This window comes from Populus nigra, chromosome 5 (assembly GCF_951802175.1).
Source record: "Populus nigra chromosome 5, ddPopNigr1.1, whole genome shotgun sequence".
Classification (NCBI taxonomy): Eukaryota; Viridiplantae; Streptophyta; class Magnoliopsida; order Malpighiales; family Salicaceae; genus Populus; species Populus nigra.
In genome coordinates this window covers 21,661,641-21,683,896 of record NC_084856.1, presented here as the reverse complement: position 1 = coordinate 21,683,896, position 22,256 = coordinate 21,661,641, and the positions used below count along the sequence as shown (strand labels likewise).

Sequence of the window (22,256 nt, the reverse complement as noted above, 5' to 3'; positions counted from 1 at the left end):
TTCTCATAAAATAAAATAAAACTTGATTTAATCCTGATAAATATAGTTTAATTGATTAGTTATTGAATTTACTTTCAAAGATCACTAGTTCAAGTCTTATAAATTTGAGAGTCAATGAAGATTTATATGGTTGTTAATTTTAGGATGTCGAGGAATTAGTCGAGATGCACATAAATTAACCTAAATACTCACAATTACAAAATAATAAAAACTTAATTTTAATTTCACCAAGGAAAACGTGCCATGTTTAATTTCTTGTTATGAAAAAATTAAATAAATAAATTAGAGTTATTGAAACGGAAGAAATCATAAGCTACTGTGCAGGAAAAAAATAATTAATAAATGCATTCCAAGCTGGAGATATGGTAAAGGAAAACAGGAATTTAATTCAACTTGGAATATATTTAGATCAGGATGTTTTTTTTTTTTTTTTGGATAGCATCATGGAAGAGTACATGGTCAAGATAAGAATGCTTTTGTTCGAGAGAATTTCTCAACATTGTTGTTTTATTTCAAGTTTTACAAGCTATTAGAATATATAGTAATATTCTCTTGGTTTCTTCCTAAAGCAGCCATGGATATGGTTCTTCATTATATAAAACGTGAAAAGCATATGTAAAATTGCTTCTACTATTTTATGTTGGTGAAGCACACCAGTACACGTAAAAAGAAGGATAAAAAACAGGAATGCTTGTATGAATTCCAAAAGGGCGCGCTGCTATACAAGCCACCAAGAATCCTACCATTCTTCATGGAACTTGGAACAAACAATGTGAGAAGCATAACTATATATTAATCCTGATTGAGAGGTTGATTCGGTGTAAAATCAATGTTACTGATTAGGCAAATTAATTTGGATCTATTTATTTATTTTTAAATTTAAAACAACCCCTAAATTATATAAAAAAATTAATAAATTTTAATATAATCAACCTAGATTAACCCAAATGTTTTAGATCAACTTCACTTATCCTTTTAAAAAAACTTAATTTTAACTACGTTTCATATCATTCCGATGAATAGAATGGTTTAATAACCCTCTACGATTTGTCACTTGATTGCTCCCTTCAACAATTGAACAATGACCTTTTTTTTAAAAAAAAAAGTTCTCCTCTGAAATTATTTTTTATATTTCCTCAAATCAAACTGGATTTGATGCACATAATCTATATTAATATAATTGAGATCTTCAAAATAAAAAAGTCCATGTGGGTGCGTGTGTAGTACAAGTCCTTGAAAGAAGTAGGTCGTCAGTCTCTTGAATATATCTATCAGAAGACTAGCAATAGGATCATAGCTAAATCATTAAATGAAGAAGAAGACTTTTATCAAAGTGATTTTCATTTTTCTTTAAAAAAGCAAGTGAACAGAACCTGCAATGAAGCTTCCACATGCGTATATTTCACTATAAATACCACCACACAATCATACCTTCCTCTCACAATAATTCCTAACACAAGCAATTGTCTTTATATTCTTTGTTTACGCCAAGAGACGAAGCAAGCAAGAAAAAGAGAGAAGAATGTTGCATAGCATTATTGATGCCATTACAGGTGATCATAGTAATGGTACTAAAAAGATCAAAGGGACTGTTGTGCTGATGAAGAAAAATGTTCTGGACTTCAACGATTTCAATGCATCAGTTCTTGATCGTGTTCATGAGTTCTTAGGCCAAGGAGTCTCTCTGCAACTCGTTAGCGCTGTTAACAGTGATCCCTCTGGTGAGTCGTTGATATATACTTCTTTATTTTGTTGCTTTATCAACCTCGAAAACCATTTTTTGTGGGATAATTTGAGCCTGAACCTCTTCAGGAACCATCTTCTTATGCTTCATTCTCTGTAGTTTACTAGTATCCATGCATGGACGTACTTCACCTTGGATGAAGTAAAGCAAGCAAAATATTTGTAGCGTATCAAGGAAATCAGATAAGAGGAACCAAGATCATGTTCATGATCTGCTTGTTAAAGACTCATCAATTAATTACTTCTTAATGACTTGATTAGGAATGGATCATCACTTTTTAATATATTGTTTGCCCTTGAAAAAAGTAGAAACTTGTGCATAAACACCACAGGGAGCATACAAGTTGATTTGGTAAGGCACGAAACCCACTTTTTGGACATGTATGGATGATCATGTCGAGGACTAGGGGCATAAAGATTCTGACATTACATATACCTAAATGCACTGTGCTTGGAGTAAATTTCAAAATCGAAATGAGGCCAAACCAAGTCACGGGCATCACCTCAAGTGGACCTTTTTTTTATTTCGTTTATATAATCTTTGGACCTGCTAATATTTCATAATTAGATATAATTGCCTTTGTAGTAGAGGGGGCATAAGGCTTATCGAGGGACTTTATTGGCTGCTCTTAATTGTAGAATTATAGCTTGATTTAATTATGAAGTAAGGGATTACTCTATTAATTAGTTCTTAACCAGAAGAGAAACCTCATGTTTCTTTTATTAATCAAGATAAGGTAAAAATAGTATTTTCAACATGAACATATGCATATGCCATATAGTATTTGTCGTCTCATCCAACTCCATGCATTATTTGATAGTGATTTTGACAAGCATAAATTCACTTACCTTTCAACAAACCGCATGCCACAACCTACCTCGAAACGAAATTTCATTGCAAGTGAGATATTTTGTGTTGCATGACTCTATATATCCCACCACAATTGTCACATCATTTGTAATTATAATAACAGTAAATGCACCTGCAATTTCCTGAGATTATACTGTAATTAGCTATCTAAAGTGGATTTTGGTGCCTTTTGTAGAGAATGATTTGAAAGGGAAGCTAGGAGAGCCTGCATATTTGGAAGAATGGATTACCACCATCACTTCCTTAACCGCCGGCGAGTCGGCTTTCAAGGTCACCTTTGACTGGGATGAGGAGATAGGAGTTCCAGGGGCATTTCTGATAAGAAACAATCATCACAGTGAATTCTACCTCAAGACTGTCACACTTGAAGATGTTCCTGGCCAAGGCCGAGTCCACTTTGTTTGCAACTCGTGGATTTATCCTACGAAGCGTTACAATTATGATCGCGTTTTCTTCACTAACCAGGTAATTATGCACCATAGAAAGCTGAAGGTAGTTGTAAATGTTTTCCTGAGCTAACAAATCCTGATACATTTGTATAGAATTATCTGCCGCACGAGACACCTGCACCGCTACGTAAATACAGGGAAGAAGAACTGGTTAAATTGAGAGGAGATGGAAAAGGAGAGCTTAAGGAATGGGACCGCGTTTACGACTATGCTTACTACAATGATTTGGGAGATCCTGACAAGGGTGCAAAGTATGCCCGCCCTGTTCTTGGTGGATCTTCTGAGTACCCTTATCCTCGTAGGGGCAGAACTGGCCGAGCACCAGCAAAATCAGGTCATTACCCGTTGAGCGTCATCTCGCATTCATGTTATCATCAACGGTTTGTGATTTTATTTTTTGTTCACACTCTTACAATTTCCGTGATCTAAACAGATCCCAACACTGAGAGTAGGCAGCCGCTTCTCATGAGCTTAAACATATATGTTCCAAGAGATGAACGATTCGGTCACCTGAAGATGTCTGACTTCCTTGCTTATGCACTGAAATCCGTCGCTCAATTTATTAGGCCTGAACTGGAAGCTTTATGTGACAGCACCCCTAATGAGTTTGATTCCTTTGATGATGTACTGGATCTCTATGAGGGAGGGTTTAAGCTGCCTGATGGTCCCCTACTAGAAAATCTTAAGAAAAACATTCCCGTGGAGATGCTCAAGGAAATTATTCCGACTGATGGAGAAGGCCTTTTCAGATTTCCAAAGCCTCAAGTGATTCAAGGTTTGAACTAATGCATTTAACTCTATGCTTGTGCTGTTCTTAGACTGTCACTTTCTCTTTTTCAGCAACTTAACTGTGATCTATTAATTATACAGAGAGCAATTCTGCTTGGAGGACGGATGAAGAATTTGGTAGAGAAATGCTGTCAGGAGTAAACCCTGTTATCATCCGTCGTCTTGAGGTACACTAAAGCTGCAACAAGTTTTTCTTTCGGCAAAATTTATATTTTTTGTTTTTCTTGTGTCTAAGAACAAATTATTGCAGGAATTCCCTCCCAAAAGCAAGCTAGACAGCAAACTTTATGGTGATCAAAACAGCACCATAACTGAGGAGCACATCAAGGATAGTCTGGATGGACTGTCCATAGATGAGGTAAGCTATCTCTCGATTGGTTTCTTCGACATTTATGTTTAGAATCGGATCTGTGAACGCTTCACGGATGTAATTGATGAATTTACTCTTCCCAAAAGACATGTTGTAGCTGAAACACTTTGCTTCTGAATAGGCGATCGAGAAGAACAGGATGTTCATATTAGATCACCATGATGCATTGATGCCATACCTGAGGAGGATAAACACTACTACCACGAAGACTTATGCATCAAGGACTCTGCTTTTCTTGAAAGATGACGGGACTTTGAAGCCTCTTGTAATTGAGTTAAGCTTGCCCCATGAAGAAGGAGATGAATTTGGAGCCATTAGCAAAGTCTACACCCCAGCTGAACATGGTGTTGAAGGCTCCATTTGGGAGCTGGCTAAAGCTTATGTGGCTGTAAACGACTCCGGTTACCATCAGCTTATTAGCCATTTCTTGAACACTCATGCTGTGAGTGAGCCATTTGTGATTGCAACAAATAGACAACTCAGCGTGCTTCACCCAATCTATAAACTTTTGGAACCTCACTTCCGTGACACAATGAACATCAATGCGCTCGCTAGGCAGACGCTCATCAATGCTGGTGGAATCCTGGAATCAACGGTTTATCCTGCAAAGTATGCCATGGAAATGTCATCAGTAATTTACAAAAACTGGAATTTCACAGAGCAAGCACTTCCTGAAGACCTGAAGAAGAGGTAAACCTTAGTTTACTCGTAAAGGCTAATTCATAGTTGTTCATAATTAATTTGCTAGAATCTTAGAGCTTGAAATTAAAAAAACCACAGAGAAATGCGTTGGGAACTTAGACTATGGTTAATTCTGTGATGATGCTGCATTTCATTTCAATGACATGTGCTACCTTGTTTACTCAGAGGAGTGGCAGTTGAGGATCCAAAGTCTCCACATGGTGTTCGCCTACTGATAGAAGACTATCCATACGCTGTTGATGGGCTAGAGATATGGTCAGCAATCAAAGAATGGGTCAGAGACTATTGCTCTTTCTACTACAAGAATGATGAGATGATTCAAAAGGATTCTGAACTACAATCATGGTGGAAGGAAGTGAGAGAGGAAGGGCATGGTGACCTGAAAGATGCACCCTGGTGGCCTAAGATGCTGACTCGTGAAGAGCTAATAGACTCCTGCACCATAATCATATGGGTGGCATCAGCTCTCCATGCAGCTGTCAATTTTGGTCAGTACCCTTATGCAGGCTACCTTCCCAATCGTCCAACCGTAAGCCGAAGGTTCATGCCCGAGGAAGGCTCTCCTGAATATGAGGAGCTCAAGTCGAACCCTGATAAGGCTTTCTTGAAAACAATCACTGCACAGTTGCAAACACTTCTTGGAATTTCCCTCATAGAAATTCTGTCAAGGCATTCCTCAGATGAGGTGTATCTTGGACAGAGAGACACTCGTGAATGGACAGCAGACAAGAAACCATTAGAGGCGTTTGAGAAATTTGGAAAGAAACTGGCAGCAATCGAGGACAAAATGCTAGACATGAACAAAGCTGGGAAATGGAAGAATCGGGTCGGTCCAGTCGAGGTGCCATACACTTTGTTGGTTCCTACCAGTGAAGGTGGACTCACTGGAAGGGGAATTCCTAACAGCGTCTCACTCTAAATCTTCTCCATAAGACTATTTATTCTATTCTTACTCATTTTTCGGTATGAAAGCAGTAGCTGATTCTTGTTAGCATCCAAGCCACATATGTCCTGATGTAATAAACTCTATAAATAATGCAGAATAAAAGTTGTTCTTTTTTGTCATTTGATTGGAGTTGAATTTACTTAAACAATAATATCGTACTTGCTGATGGGCTAATTAGCTGACCAAGCAGAGTTTAAAGGGAACTTCCATTTCTTGATTTAAGCGCTCAAAATGCTGACACATTTTCTCTTCCCAAGACAGGAACTACAATTATAAGTGGATAATTTTCGTTGTGATGATGAAAACTTGTCCTTGTTACTGCTCTAACATTTTTCCATAGCTTAACCTGTCAGCTAGACTCCATTGCCAAAGAGACTCTTGAAATCAGATCCCCCCTCCTTTAACTTGTTGAATGATACATGAAATGCATGGACAATTGTTCTCTTCAGCAGGCCTTGTAAGGCCTGCTTGCATTTTTATCAGCAGAAGCAGAAGGTACTGAACAACATACCTTTACTCAATTATAAATGTTCTGACCAAGTACATCCCAGTCCTTTCCCTGCCAGGCTAGCCTGGGGAAGGGAGAAATTTTACAGTCTGAGCTTCCTATCACATTAACTTACTCCTCAGGTGTGGTTGTATTTTTATCAAGAAGCAGCTACTTCTGAGTTGCTTTCTATGCTATTAATTTGCTCTTGATAAGAACCAACATTTCCTTATTACTGTACTTATCACTTAGGTAGGGCTAACAGGAGCTAGACATATATTTTCTTTACGTTCAATTCATCACTTACAAAAGTAAATATTAATTTTATTTCCTGCAACATAAGCGAGTTGCTAAAGTTTGAGAATTAAAACATTAATCCTCTGCTTACTTAAACTATGCATGTGTTTGACATGCATATTTCTTGTTATTGTGCTCATTGTTTAACATTTTGTAAAGAAATTGGAGATAATTCAACAAGAAAATCAATTAATAGATAGGCAGCCAGATTCAAAAGTTCTTATGCTGACTCGAAAGACAAATTTGTAGAAAACTTTCTTCAGCATCATACTTTTTAATGGAGTTCTCCCTCTCCCCTTCTTCTTTGTAAGTTGTGAACGGATTTTTGTGTGTGAGAGCACATTCATTAAGGAAACCATTGATCCTTTTGTACTTTCCTCTAACTTACTTAATCTTACGAGGTTGATATAAGCCTATCTCAAGTCAGTTTTGTTTTCTATATATATTTAACTCCGCCAATCCATGACCCGAGCTTCGGGCTTAATGTAATGATAACAAGGCATAAAAGAAGTAAATAATGGCCGGTAAGTCTTAGTCCACTCACAAATTAAAGTCTGATTCGGAGCTGTGTGAACCTCCTCTGTCTGAATTTTTCCTTCATTGCTTCCTTCATTAATTGTCTCAATGCAGGGTCTTCAAACCAAATTAAATTTGATATGATGAAAATTATCATATTTAATATCTTCAAAATAAAAAAATAAAAAAGCACATGTCATACATGTGGACTTGTAGAGTGCCTGTCCTTGTAAGTAGTAGGCCAGTCTTCACAAGTCCAGTAAAAAGACTAGCAACAGGGCAAATTCAATATGAAAGAGAGACTTTAACAAAACTCATCTTTTTTCCAAGGAAATGCAATGTGGCAAGTGAAGCTTCTCAGTCTTTACCACGTACATATTCCCTCTCTATAAAGACCTTCTCCACTCACCTTAGATGGCATCACAAGCCTAGCTTTAGTAGATTCTTTTTGTAGCCCAAGAAGAGAGCAACCAGGCAAGAGGGAAAGAAATGTTTCAGAACATCGTTAATGCTATCGCATCATGCTGTGCAGGGGACAGTAAGATGAAGATCAAAGGCACTGTTGTGTTGATGAAGAAGAATGTCTTAGAATTCAATGACTTTCATGCTTCGGTTCTTGATCGTGGCCATGAGTTGTTAGGCCAAGGAGTCTCTCTGCAAGTCATGGGAACTGCTAAAAGTGACCCTCCAGGTATATATACAACAGTTATTTCATCATTTTGTTGCTGATTCAGTACTTCATGCCTTTTCAATCCCAAGATGTTTTTCTTTTATTGCTTGATGAAGTTCATTAAGAACACCTAGAGGGCTAGAATAAGCACCCAGGAGAGGAAATTTAAACAAAAAGCCAAAGGGGAGAGAGTGTAAGCCAAAGAGCAAGAGCAGCTAGACATACATGAAAAACACAAGAAAAACCCCATCCTGCTCCCCAAGATCAGGATATCATCATGAGAGGCGGCAGTCCATAAACAAAAGAAAAGGTATGTAACCTGCAAATCATGGCTCCTTTTGCCACAAGCCAGCTGAGCTTTATACAAATAGAGAATAGGTCCAGGGGCTGTAGAGCAGAAGCCTGAACAACTAAACCTAGCTACCAAGCACCCCTAAAGACCACTCAACACCGATCAGCAGCAGATTAGTATCCACAAGGGACACAATCAGATAAGATTTGCAGTAGAAAATTAAAGTTGGGAGGCTGGGGAAACCAGTAAATTTGCTAGTGGGGAGAACAAAGAATTTTAAATTAGCAAGTTTAAACCCGACAGTGACAAGATTATTAATTTATGCTTGATTCTCCATAGTTGACCATTTTCCATGTGTGGTTTACAGTCTTCCTTTCACACGTATATGCAGCGTTTTAATCAATGTTAATAATGGCCCCGTACGGTCACTCGGTACAAGCTGTGTAATGAGTTGGAGAATTTAACCTTATCCTGTTCAGTGACCTGCTCCAATCGAATACCCGTTATAATCAAGTTTGATGCATACATCATGGTAGGGACCAGGATCATTAAGGCTGTGACAACTCTTCACAGTCACTGCCATGTTACTTTATGAAAATGCATGAAACAAATTCGAAGGCAGAAATTGTTTTTTCCTATGATATTTTTGCCTGTCATAGTTTTTAGGAAAACATTAAAGATACAAGTTTGCCTGTCATATTTTATAGGAAAACATTAAATATATAAAGAGTGAATTACTGGATATTTTTGCCTGTCATCTATTTCTAAATCGTGTTCAAGAGTGTGTCCATGATAAAAAAAAAAGAAAAAGAAATCATCAAACTACTAAGGTAGCATCAATTTTGCACTTAAATTATTTTTTGTATCAAAATCTACCCCTAAAACTATTTTAATTTCTCAATTATGACTTTTATAAGAATTACTTAATAGAAAGCATTAAATTTTCAAATGATGTCATGTTTTTACAAAAAGAAAAGTACAATTTTGATTGGAAACGTGGATGGAATGTCTTCAAAGTAGACAGAAACCCTTGATTGAAAATTCCTGAAATTTAAGAGTAAAATCGATACCAAAACTTTTTTTTTATGATAAGATTGAGATTTTCTGTATAGTTGGGGGGCGTTTGTGAAGTTTTCCCTGGTTTGTATGGTGCCCATGATGGCCATATTTATTCCTATGTGGGCCCATTCCACCTAATTTCTTATCCCATGCCCTACAAGCTCATGCTTATCATTTGATTTATTAGAAAACCTACGACAGGTACATAAAATATTTATAGAGATCTCAAGTAATTGGTTAATGCAGAGATCTCAAGTGAGATCTCAAGTAATTGGTTAATGCAGAGATCTTGTTAGATTTTATGAGATATGGACTTGCTTTACTGTCTGTTAAAGTGGAGATAACAAAAAGCTTCATAATTTGATGGTGGATTGTTGGTAGATGGGTCATAAGGCTGTAAGAAACTTGACTGGCTGTGCTTATTGTAGAATTATAGCTTGATTTGCTGCGCTAATTTCTTCTTTTGTTCTAACATGCTTCTTTATTGGCCATAGTTACAAAATCTAGTATGGTTTGTGGGTCAACTCGGTGGCATGTGGATATGAAGTTTTGTTCGAACCGGTTTTTAGTTTGAGGTGGGTTTTTAAAAAATAAAATGGTATTATTTTGAGGTTTTTTTTAAAAAAAATAAAATCATAATGACCATTTTAATTTTCAACTTAAAATTGTTGATATTTATAATTCAATTAGGAGGAAGTAGGTTTTGTACTTTTCGAAACAAACATTTAATAAATGGCCGTGAGGACATCTGAATGAAACAAAGTTCTTGAAGGGGCATTGCAGCTTCATCTGAACTAACTCATAGGATGGACAAATTCATGAATGTTGGATCATTTATTGATCATGGCTGATCAAGTTTGTAGCCCGTCATTCATGATTGTCACTGTAAATGGAACTGCAATTTCTCAAGGAAATTATACTGTCTGCTGACTAATGTGGATTTTGGTGCCCCTTTGTAGAGAATGGTTTGAAAGAGAAGCTAGGAAAGCCGGCAAATTTAGAGAATTGGATTACTACCATCGACCCCTTAATCGCCGGCGAGACGGAATTTAAAGTTACCTTTGATTGGGATGAGGAGATTGGAGTTCCAGTGGCACTCCTGATAAGAAATAATCATCACAGTGAATTCTACCTAAAGACTGTCACACTAGAAGATGTACCTGGTCAGGGCCGAGTCCACTTTGTCTGCAACTCTTGGATTTATCCTGCAAAGCGTTACAATTATGATCGTGTTTTCTTCACTAACAAGGTAATTATGCAACCGTAGAAGCTGAAGGTAGCAGTAAATATTATCCTGAGCTAACAAATTCTGATACGTCTGTATAGACTCATCTGCCGCAGGACGCACCTGCACCGCTACGTAAATACAGGGAAGAAGAACTGGTTAAATTGAGAGGAGATGGAAAAGGAGAGCTGAAGGAATGGGACCGCGTTTACGACTATGCTTACTACAATGATTTGGGAGATCCTGACAAGGGTGCAAAGTATGTCCGCCCTGTTCTTGGTGGGTCTTCTGAGTACCCTTATCCTCGTAGGGGAAGAACAGGCCGAGCAGCAACGGAATCAGGTCATTATATTGTTGAGAATCTTACAGTGCAAACAGAAGTCAGTTTTTTATACTGTTTAATTGTGTTATTTATATTTCTTGTCATTTCTAAAGCTGTTCTATGATCTTATCATCTTAAGCAGATCCCAACAGTGAGAGCAGGCTGCCACTTCTGACGAGCTTAAACATCTATGTTCCGAGAGATGAACGATTTGGTCACCTGAGGATGGCTGACTTCCTTGGTTATGCACTGAAACTCGTAGCTCAAGTTGTTAAACCTGGACTGGAAGGATTATTTGACAGCACCCCAAATGAGTTTGACTCTTTTGACGATGTGTTTAAACTCTATGAGGGAGGTATTGAGCTGCCTCACGGTCCCCTAGTAGATAATATTAGGGAAAAAATTCCCTTGCAGATGCTCAAGGAAATTTTCCGAACTGATGGGGAAAATCTTTTCGAATTTCCAATGCCTCAAGTGATTGAAGGTTTGAACTAAAACACTTAACCTCGCTGTTTGGACTATATTTACATACATACTCACTTATATCTCCATGGAAACTTAAGTTGTGATGTGTTATACAGGGAATAAGACTGGTTGGAGGACTGATGAAGAATTTGGCAGAGAAATGCTGGCTGGATTAAACCCTGTTGTCATTCGTCGCCTTGAGGTGCATGAAGTTCCATATTTATCTCTCTGCCGATTCAGAAGTACAGAGAAGAATTTTGAGAGTTAATGGATTTCATATCTTCTTGTTCTTTATGTCTAATAATCATTGATTGGAACGCAGGAATTCCCCCCGAAAAGCAAGCTAGACAGCAAACAATATGGTGATCAAAATAGTAAAATAACTGAGGAGGACATAAAGAATAATCTGGAGGGACTGACCACAGATGAGGTAATGGTATCTAGATTAGTTTCTGTGACAATTCAGTTTACTATCAGATTGAGGATGCTTCGCAGATGAAACCGGTGAATTCAATCACCTCAAACAAGCCATTGTAGCTAAAATGGTTTTTGTTGCATAGGCAATCAAGAAAAACAGGATGTTCATATTAGATCACCATGATGCACTAATGCCATACCTGAGGAAGATAAACACTCCTTCAAAAAATACTTATGCCACAAGGACTCTGCTTTTCTTGAAAGATGATGGGACTTTGAAGCCTCTTGTAATTGAGTTAAGCTTGCCCCATGAAGAAGGAGATGAATTTGGAGCCATTAGCAAAATCTACACCCCAGCTGAACATGGTGTTGAAGGCTCCATTTGGCAGCTGGCTAAAGCTTATGTGGGTGTAAATGACTCCGGCTATCATCAGCTTATCAGCCACTGGTACAAAGAAAAACCATCTATCAGAAGGAAAAATATTGATGCAGTTGATTAGTTCATTTCTTTTCCTAAATTTTCTTTTTTCGATAACAGGTTACATACTCATGCTGCAATTGAACCATTTGTGATTGCAACAAATAGACACCTCAGTGTGCTTCATCCAATATATGAACTTCTAAAACCTCACTTCCGGGACACAATGAACATAAATGCTCTCGCTAGGCAGGTGCTCATCAATGCTGGTGGAATCCTGGAATTAACCGTTTATCCTTTGAAGTATGCCTTGGAAATGTCAGCATCACTTTACAAAAGCTGGGATTTCACCGAGCAAGCACTTCCTGAAGATCTGAAGAAGAGGTACTACATCCTAGTCTATTAATAAAGGCTAATTCATAGCTGTTCATAATTTGTTGGAACTTGAAATTAAACAACATAGAGAATTTTAAGCTGGTAAACACTCCAGGGACTATAGAACTTGAACTCTGATAAATGCTGTGATGATGGTTTATTATATTTCCAATGACATGCTACCTTGAATTATTCAGAGGAGTGGCAGTTGAAGATCCAAGTTCTCCTCATGGTGTCCGCCTACTGATAGAAGATTACCCATATGCTGTCGACGGGCTTAAGATATGGTCAGCAATCAAAGAATGGGTCAGAGACTACTGCTCTTTCTACTACAAAACTGATGATAGAGTTCAGAAGGACTATGAAATCCAATCATGGTGGAAGGAAGTGAGAGAGGAAGGGCATGGTGACCTGAAAGATGCACCCTGGTGGCCTAAGATGCAGACTCGTGAAGAGCTAATAGACTCATGCACCATAATCATATGGGTGGCATCAGCCCTCCATGCAGCTATCAACTTTGGGCAATATCCTTTTGGAGGTTTCCTTCCGAATCGTCCAAGCATGAGCCGTAGGTTGATGCCCGAGGAAGGCTCTGCCGAGTATGAGGAGCTCAAGTCGAACCCTGATAAGGCTTTCTTGAAAACAATCACTTCCCAGTACCAAACACTTCTTGGAATTTCTCTTATAGAAATTCTTTCAAGGCATACATCAGATGAAGTGTATCTTGGGCAGCGAGACACTCTTGAATGGACCACAGACAGTAAACCGATGGAGGCCTTGGATAAATTTAGAAAGAAACTGGCAGACATTGAGAAAAGGATTTTTGATATGAACAGAGATGATAAATTGAAGAATCGCTTTGGCCCAGTCAAGATGCCATACACTTTGTTGGTTCCTACCAGTAAAGTTGGACTCACTGGAAGGGGCATTCCTAACAGTGTTTCCATCTAAATCTACTCCAGAAGACAACCCATATCACTTTAATATCATTTGTTGTTATGGAGGAACTTGAGTAAAAAGTTCTAGTATTTTCAATCACCAATGTCTGTATTTCCTATTAGATGCTTTGGGGCACATATGCTTGATGTAATAAGCTTCATAAATAATGCAGAATAAAAGTTATTTAGTCCTCTTATTGGCACTGAATTAACTTAAATTGTGATTGGCTAATTTGCAGATTGTGAAGTATTTGTGCTTCCGATGGCTTGTTTCACCAGAAGCAAATTCAAGCAGGCCAAACAGAGTTTACTAGGAAATACATTTCTTGCTTCAGGAGCTCAAAATGCTGGCACACTCTCTTCCTAAGAGAGAAGCTGCTAGATGAATGATTTCCTTGGGGAAAACTTGCTCTTGTTATTGCTACTATTGTGAAGAAGTGATCCTTGGAATCAGAATCGTTTCCCCCTTTAACTTGATGAATGATGCACCAAAACTATCTTCTGAGAAAGCCTTTCGGGGGTATGCATGCTTGTTTTTTTTTGTCATGAAGCAGACTTAAGTTCTATTTCAGAGTTGCTTGCCATGCTGTTTTATTTGCTGTTACAAAGAACCAGCATTCTGCTTAATTTTAAAGGAAATGTACTGACAAATGAGTTCCAGTCCTTCCCCTGCCAGGCCAAGTAAGATAAAAATGGGAAGGGAGAGATCTTACTGATTGAGCGTCCTATTACAACTTATAATCTATGTTATTGTTTCCCTTCTATTTCTGTTATTGATGAAAGCCATCCCTCAAAGAGTCTGTTTTCTGCTAAATCGATCCGACGAGATTAATAACATGGCAGACATGCTTAACTAGCTTGCTGTTTGACATGGAATTCAAAACCAGAAAACCGAGTCTCTAAGCAAACCGAAAAGAGTCTGAGTATGTTTCTAATAGCATAATTGAATGAAGGTTTTTCCCTTCTTCAGTGGCAATTTCTTCTTGAGTGTAATGTAGAACTATGACAATGAAAGTCCGAGTAATATGAACAATCAACTAAACTTCGTCAAAATGTTTTGTGAGTAGAAATTAGAACATACCATGCCTCTCAACATTGAACCATGGAAAAACATGGGACATTTAATCCTAAGTTTTTGATGCATCAGCATCCAAAAAGGTAAAGCAATACAAGATTAAAAACTACTTGTCCTTAACAAGGGGTAAAATCCACTGAGGTCGGCAGTCAACTTCAACATTCGAGCGAGGTAAAGATGCTCCCACACTTCCCATTGAAATATCATACTTATAAAGAACTCTATCTTTCGGTAAAGTAAAATAGATTTTGTTTCCTTGAATTCCTGAATCTTTCACCAAGTGTGAAACAATCTGACCGAAGGGACCTATGAAAAAAGCATGATTCTTCATTCTATTTACCTGATCCATGTTTTCTTCTCCAAATCCAACTTGAGAACACTGCTTTTTCATGAGTTATATACTGATCAACACGAAAGAGCTCGCCACAAGTTTCGACCAAATACACTTCACACCAAGATCCGCCTCTCAAACTAGAATCCTCTCCGTCAACATCCAAATTCGAAAACGTAATGCCCCAGTTGCTAATCTTAACTAGAAAAATTTTCCGAAGAAAGTATACATGTAAACCTCCCCATTATAAGCACCAACGCATTCTAGTGTATCTGCTACTCCTACATCCTCAGCAATAGGAAGCAACAAGTCGTGTTTAGTCCATTCAATATCCCCAGGCGTAAAAAACATGAAATAGAGGATATGATTTCGAATGATGCCAAAGAACACAATTATGCAGTTCGGATCATCAGGAGGCATTGCGAGCAAACAACAGTTGAAAGCTTGATTTTCGCGGCGGCAGTTGAATCTTTTGCATAGAGATGGGATTCAACAGAAAACAATCATCTCTATTTTTATGAACTAGAACTAATTAACCAACCGTGCGAACATGTGGCTATCTGCATATCTTGCATCTCAGGAAAGTTTTTAACCTGATAACTACCTTCTATCATGCTATACAGAGTCTGGCTTTGTCCATGCTCTCCGAGAAAGTAAACAAGCCATGGATGTGGTCCTAAGGCAGGTGGCATATGCAGCTCAGGTTGTTGCTTTTCTTCTACTCTATTAGCTTCCATTGTAAAAGAAAAACCAAGCAGGTGCATTGCACCCAGATCTTTTAGTAGGTTTAGTAACAGGTAGAATGATGATTTCAATTTCTACTTTTGCCCCCATGGCCTGTTACAACACACACTGCTGGGCCAGAAACAGAATTTGCTCAATATAAAAATGGGCTTTAGGGCTCCTATATCTATTTTCCTCTCTCTCTTTTTCTTGCTCAACCAAATAAGCAATACCCACAAGGGTTTAAGGCCTCAACTGAAGGGATATGGCTTCAGAAGGATTTGCTCTCTCGTTGTCTCCTTCCAACTAGAATCCTCACTCAGTTGCAATGAAGGTTTTTGCTCACTTCTAAGTTCTAACTAATCTCCTTTCCTCCCTCTAGAAATGGCAAAAACACCAATCTCTCTCCTCCTCTTAAGACGCCTAACTCTCACTACCCAAAACCCTAAACCCCCACCACTATCTCTCCTCCTCTTTAACAACCTTTATCTTAAACCCTACTCAACCACCACAACTGCTAAGCCCTGGACAGAGCAACCAAAACCCAACTCTCTGTCTGGTCGAAAGAGCTTTGTCTTTGATCAAATTGATGCCACTGAACGTGAACGCGCTGAAAAGCTCAAAACCCTCCAAAAAATCCGTGCTTGGCGCCAATCCAAAGACACCCCACAAAAACAACAACAAGAAGCGGTTGCTGCCCAAAACCCAGAACTTGATGGGACTCAAAAAACAGAAATGATTGACTCTCAAGATGAAAAACTGGAATCTGGGCTACGTGATAATGGTGATTCTAGTGTTGATTTTGAAGAGTCTGGTTTGATTGAGTTGAAGAGGAAGGAAGTGGAGTTGGTGCATCCATGGCCGGAGTGGATAGAGCTGATGGAGAGGTTGGCGCAACAACATTATTTTGATCCTAGTAGGAAAGTGGCGGACAATATGGTAGAAAGTTTGGGACTTGATGTTTCTGGGGTTGGGAATGAGAGTGATGGTGTTGGGATTGATTTTAATAATTTCAGGGCTGTACAGACTGCTTGTATTAATTTTGGCAAAGACCGGTTCGATATCTTCAGGTTCGTGGAATTTATGCTCTTGTTTTAAAGTTGGTTACTTGATTGTTGAAAGTGAATGAAAATTCGTTGTTTAGTTTACTCCTTTCTCGGTCTGTTGAATTGTATACGATTTTTTCGAGGAAGTTTTTTTGTGAGTTTTGTGAGATATTTGATTGTAAATGCAAGTTGGTGGGACGGTCTAGTACAAATTAGCTATAATTTGGTAGAAGTTTTGAGGTGATGGTGGTCTGTGCTTCCCTTTGTGATATTTCTTGCTACAATTAGTTCATCAAAGAACGAATGGGAGAAGATGGTTGAAATTGATTTTGTGAACTGTAAAATAGAACCTGTAGGAATCTATTGATATATGCACAGTACCGTACACTCTTTGCTAAACTAAGCTTTTGGCTGTTGTTCAATTTTTCTGTTTTCTCAAATTGAAATAGCACCAAGTGTGACATTGTTTTCCTGAATCTGAGAGTTGTAGCAACGAAATAATTTTTTTATATATACATATAGCATGCTTATTACAATAATGAAATGATTAAGAGGTTGATTTTGAGGATTTCAAGTGTTTTCAGACTGCTACTCTTAGTTTTGGCAAAGATCAGTTGGATCATGAGTTTGGTTGGTAGATTTCATATTGTTGTTATAATAGTTGCTAACTTGGTTGCTGAAATGAAGTAAAGAGCATTTATTTGTTTCGTTCTTTGTGTGTGTCTGGGAATGTATATGAGTTTTTTTCTAAGTGTTATGGGATATGGATTATATGTATATACAATTTGATAGGATTAGGAAAATGTGGTTAATTAGATGTTTTGAGGTTTTGTTTGGTTTCTGACTTTCATGTTCATGTTTTCTAATGCTGTTATCAAAATGGATAAATTATTTTGGTATGAGGCTGTGCTGAATTCTGCCAGTATTTAGCTCATTCAACAATGGAATTGGACTTTGTAGGTTTGGAGTCTGTGGTGAATTCAGCTGTAGTAAGGTTCTTAAAATTGGGATGGAAGAAATAGCTGCTTTTAGCTCTGTGAACTGTATAGTCTAATACATAGATGATTCAATCTTAGCTGAACTAAGCCTTTTGGGCTATATGTTCAATTCTCTGTTTTCCTTGTGTAAACATTGTCCTGAATCCTAGATGTACGGAACAACATAAGTTCTAAATTTGTATTTTATTTTGTGATGCCTCTTATTAAAATGCACATTTTACTTGTAAGATTCTTAGTCTAGGTTTATTTTCTTGATGTATTCCAAGTAATCTTATTCCAGCTGTGGTCATTTTTCTTGACTGGTGACGAGAAAGAATTGATTTCAGGTCGTTGTCAAGACAGGATATTCAAATTTTGGTAGGCTATGGATGCCCAAACGTGAACAAGAAGGTTGTTTTCTCTTCAAAGCTTTTGAGGAAGCATGTCCACCTTGATGAAGGGGATGTAAGTGTTACTTTCTTAAGACTTTTTGGTTACCTTTTCAACTCATTATTTTGTCTTCCTTTGGAATCTCATCCATCAATACAATTGTTTTTCAGGTTGGATAAATTTATGATTGCCTATTAATGGCTATTTGCACTTGGATAAACTTATGATTGCCTAGTAGTGGCCATTTTAAACATGACTGCTTTTTTGTTTTTCAGGTTTGTAGTAACTGCCGTTTGAGGAGCTCATGTGAAAGTGGATATCTACTAACAAACAAAGAGGATGAGGCACGGACTATTGATCTTATGCGAGTTCTTTTAGCTTATGGTTTTGAATCCATAAATGGATCAGTAGCCAATAGGTTTCTTCTGAAGCAAAAACCTGTCAGAACTGTTGTTCGTAAGTTACTTCATGAGGTTGCAAAGTTGAGTGCAGTACCAATAGACCCAAATCTCCCCCCTCCAGTGATTAAAAGGCCTCCAACAAAAGTGAAACAACCTCCTACTCCTCCTAGGAAACGTGTCGGACGTGATGGCATTGATATGAAAAAGGGGGATTGGTTGTGTCCCAAGTATGTTCCTCTTTATGAGTTTATGACTTGCTCATGGGCTGTTGGTTTTTTTTTTTTTTTCTTAATGAAGGGCTGCCAGATGCCTAATCTAGGGATGCACATAGGTTTTTTTCTGGAACTTCTGAAAAATTAGTGGACCTTTTCTTTTCTGCTGCTCTCTAGGTAATCCTATTATTGTTTTGTTCCTTGTTTTGGTTCAATCTGTGGTTTGACCTAGGTAATCTTATGGGCATCCTTGGAATATCTGTAATTACATGTGGAAGTTTTGCCAGGAAGATGTTAAATGCAATTGTTATGACAAGTTCAAGTGTTTTAAAACCAGAATTACCTAATTTTCTCAACTATAAAGATGAGTTTTAAAATTGTGTTTTAAAGCCATCATTAGCTAATTGTTTCAACTGTAAAGTTATTGTTAATAAGTGTTTTATTGCTAAGAATGTGCCTGTATTTTCCCAGATGTGACTTCATGAATTTCGCCAAGAATGCAGTGTGCTTACAATGTGATGCGAAGCGTCCCAAGAGACAGTTGCTTCCAGGGGAATGGGAATGCCCAGAGTAAGTCTTCAACTGCAAATCACTAGTGTATTTTTCCACCTTGCAGTCTGTCACCTCATATTTTCAAATCATGTAGTGTTTATAGCTCTGCTTATTCTATATTATTTCTATACTTGAAAACAATGCAGCTTGTTTGTAAAATATGCTGTGTTTGTGCAGTTTGTTAGTAAAATTTTCAAGTGGTACGCTCTATGCTGTGGCAGGTGTAACTTCTTAAATTATAGGAGAAACATGGCTTGTTTCCATTGTGATTGCAAGCGTCCACCAGATGCAGTCATGGAAAATAAAATGGAAGAAAGGCAGCATGGTAGCAGAACAAGGTCGGAGAAGATTGTCAGCCACCCAGAAGTTTCCAGTGCCTGTAATTTTGACTTCGATGACAATGAATCAGATGGGGCTGATGTTGCTGCTTTTGAGTATGCAGAGTCTGCAGCTATAGTTGAAGACTTACCTCTGGGGATTCAAGCTCAGGAAGGAAATTCTGGACAGAATACAGATGATTTCAGTGGACCCAGAAGAATTTCAAGGGAATATTCTGTTCCTGAGCATGATGGATTTGGAAGGGGGTTTGATGATTTTGATGATGAAGATGATATTGATAGTTATGAACTAGATACCCAAAATGATAAACCTGCACGGAAGGCTTCTCGAAACAATTTTTCTGACCAAGGGATTTCTGATTTGGAAGGAGATGGAGGTTCTGATTACAACTTGGGCATAGGACTCAGGACAAGTCCTTCTGTTAAGCCATCAAAGCCCAAGCATCACAGAAGAGCTTTCTCTGGCTCTGATGAAGAACTGGATATCGATTCAGATGAAGAGCGCTCTGTTCATCCGAAATGGAAATCCAGTCATGTCGCTGATATTAGAAACAAAAATAGAGGTAGAGTTCCAATGGGTCCTTCCAAGGGATTAAGTTTTGGGTCAGATGAAGAACTTGAGCTTGATTCTGATGTGGATGATGATTTTGGCTCCAGCCATAGGAGACAGGGTAGAAAGGGTTCAGGTAGAAGGAATTTTGAGAGAAATTCTGATTTGGATGATGCTTCCTTTTCTGGTTCAGAATCTGATAACAATCATCGATGTTTTTGGAGAAATAGAACTGGAGGTGACAAATTGGAATCTGGTAGAAGAGGTAACCATTTTAGGGGTCGTGATCATGACTTTGTGAGAGACAATGAGATGAGATCCAAGGGTAAGATGGGTGATAGAAGAAAGTCTTGGGGTGATGATTTTGGTAGATCGTCACCTGGTGCCCATGGTAAAAATAGTGGATTTCAAGGCACTGACGGTTCTGGGTGGAAAATGAATGGTGCAGGTGGTGATTCACGGAATTTTAATGCACCAAAACAAGAAGGATTTAGAAAACAGCAAGGAGGAAGATCGATTGAATGCAATACGGGCATGGATCCTGGTGAATTTAGAAATAGCCGTGTTATTGAAAGGTAAATCTGAGTTAAAGATGACAAGCAGGTGTCACTTCTCAACATGCTTAGTTTCGCTGCTGAATAGCTTGCAGTTAAGTGAAATTGCTTTGAAGATGAAAAGCATGTGTCGCATCTCAACATGCTTAGTTTCGCTGCTGAATAGCTTGCAGCTAGGTAAATGTGAGTTAAAGATGACAAGCAGGTGTCACATCTCAACACGCTTAGTTTTGCTGCTAATAGCTTGCAGTTCTGAAATCAAGTGGTCATGTTGATTACCTGGAGGAGCTGTGGCTGAAAGAGAGTTGTGGAAAATGTGAGCATCTTCAAATGTGCTAGTGCTGCTTTCTTTTGTATTCGCTGACTGCCACTAGCTCCTCTACCCCCATGGATAATGCCATGAATGCTGCTTTAGCCTGTAAGTGAGATTTGGCGGGTCGCCTGCTACTAGATATTTTATGAGGCTGAGAGAGCTGCTGGTAATAAGAGGGAAAAAAGAGAGAAGAAAACTAATGACTTGCATAGTTCTATACTTCTTAGCATATGATTCATTTTATTTTTTTAATTTATCTCAGTTGTATATATTACTAATTTCGATATTGTTGTATTTGTACTAAACAATAAATTGTATCTCGAATTTTTCTCAAACAACTTACAGATCCATTTTTCCTTTCATGTGTGCATAATATTTATGGTGGAATTAAAACCTCTCTTTGTTACCTTTTGGGGGTGATGGTGTCGGCTTTCTGACTAGTCTTGCATGGTTTGTCCTGCATTATGTGTCGGGGAGTCTTTTGTAGAAATCAGATGGTTTGAACTTTGAAGTGAACGATAAGAGTATCGATTGTCCAAAAACACATTGGAACAGTCTCATCTGTAAGAGCTTAGAGATCAAAATAGTGAGGGAAATTCAACGCAGAAACAAATCACTACCAAAGACAGACAAAAGGTTCAAAAAACAATTAAATGTTTTTCTCTTGCTTGACCCGACGTCGAGCGCACAAGGCTACCATCTTTCTTTTTTTATTAGTTACTCGTTTATATTAGAATTTACTATAAAAAAATATTTTATTTTTTTAATATAAAATTAAAAGCTCAATAAACTAAAAATATTTTTTTATCTCACATTAAAAAAATATCAATATAAGATTCGAAAAATTTTCCATTAAAAAAATGTAATTTTCTTCTTATAAATATAGAATATATTGATGGTATTAATATATATACTCTAAATTCACACAAAAAAAAAATTATATTTTGTTATGTGGAATAAAAAACTTCTTTTCGTTTAAATACTTTGAGTTAAAAAAAAAATAGTTTCCTTCTAATGCGGAGATAAATTTTTTAAAATAATATTTTAAACTTAATTATTTATAAAATATATATATTATAAATAAGTAGTTTCCTTCTAAAGAAAAGTTGCAACTTTGAACACAAAAGGATGGCAAATCCAAGTCAAGATTCAGTACCAAACATCATTAGCAAACTATCCATAAAAGAATCGATAGCATTACTTGTAGTTTCACAGCAATAATAGGAGTAGCTATGCTATAGATTTGAGGCTAAACCAGGTCTTGTCAAGAGAAACAGTTTAATATGTCGGTGATATAATTCATTCCTGCTGCTGGGTAGAGGATTAAGGTAATTGTTCAAACACACAACACTACAGCCTCTCACTTTTTGTGCCTTTCACTTTGTTCCTGACAGTATGGGGCTGGTGGAGATATGGGACAACAATCTGTAGCTGGTGAAAACA

The 22,256-nt window shown here is 37.7% G+C and overlaps 3 protein-coding genes and 1 long non-coding RNA gene across 4 annotated transcripts; 3 read left to right on the top strand and 1 right to left on the bottom strand.

Moving 5' to 3' along the window:
• Window positions 1–1,361: 1,361 nt before the first annotated feature.
• LOC133694524 (probable linoleate 9S-lipoxygenase 5) lies at window positions 1,362–5,989 on the top strand. Its single transcript, XM_062116062.1, has 8 exons — window positions 1,362–1,721; window positions 2,790–3,079; window positions 3,157–3,397; window positions 3,497–3,838; window positions 3,934–4,019; window positions 4,103–4,210; window positions 4,344–4,912; window positions 5,090–5,989. Exons 1-8 carry the CDS (start codon window positions 1,523–1,525, stop codon window positions 5,841–5,843), a joined length of 2,589 nt encoding a protein of 862 aa, XP_061972046.1. The 5' UTR covers window positions 1,362–1,522; the 3' UTR covers window positions 5,844–5,989.
• On the bottom strand, window positions 3,987–7,423 carry LOC133694527 (uncharacterized). The gene is made up of 2 exons (XR_009842298.1): window positions 7,199–7,423; window positions 3,987–4,824 (listed from the first exon to the last, which is right to left on the bottom strand). It is a non-coding gene; the product is annotated as an uncharacterized LOC133694527 (long non-coding RNA).
• Window positions 7,424–7,659: 236 nt separating this feature from the next.
• Window positions 7,660–13,539, top strand: LOC133694522 (probable linoleate 9S-lipoxygenase 5). Its single transcript, XM_062116061.1, has 9 exons — window positions 7,660–7,861; window positions 10,151–10,440; window positions 10,518–10,758; window positions 10,881–11,222; window positions 11,320–11,405; window positions 11,526–11,633; window positions 11,764–12,068; window positions 12,159–12,422; window positions 12,611–13,539. Exons 1-9 carry the CDS (start codon window positions 7,660–7,662, stop codon window positions 13,362–13,364), a joined length of 2,592 nt encoding a protein of 863 aa, XP_061972045.1. The 3' UTR covers window positions 13,365–13,539.
• A 2,137-nt stretch (window positions 13,540–15,676) lies between these two features.
• On the top strand, window positions 15,677–21,175 carry LOC133694525 (uncharacterized). Its single transcript, XM_062116063.1, has 5 exons — window positions 15,677–16,550; window positions 17,851–17,968; window positions 18,169–18,521; window positions 18,978–19,076; window positions 19,280–21,175. Exons 1-5 carry the CDS (start codon window positions 15,865–15,867, stop codon window positions 20,523–20,525), a joined length of 2,502 nt encoding a protein of 833 aa, XP_061972047.1. The 5' UTR covers window positions 15,677–15,864; the 3' UTR covers window positions 20,526–21,175.
• Window positions 21,176–22,256: the final 1,081 nt, after the last annotated feature.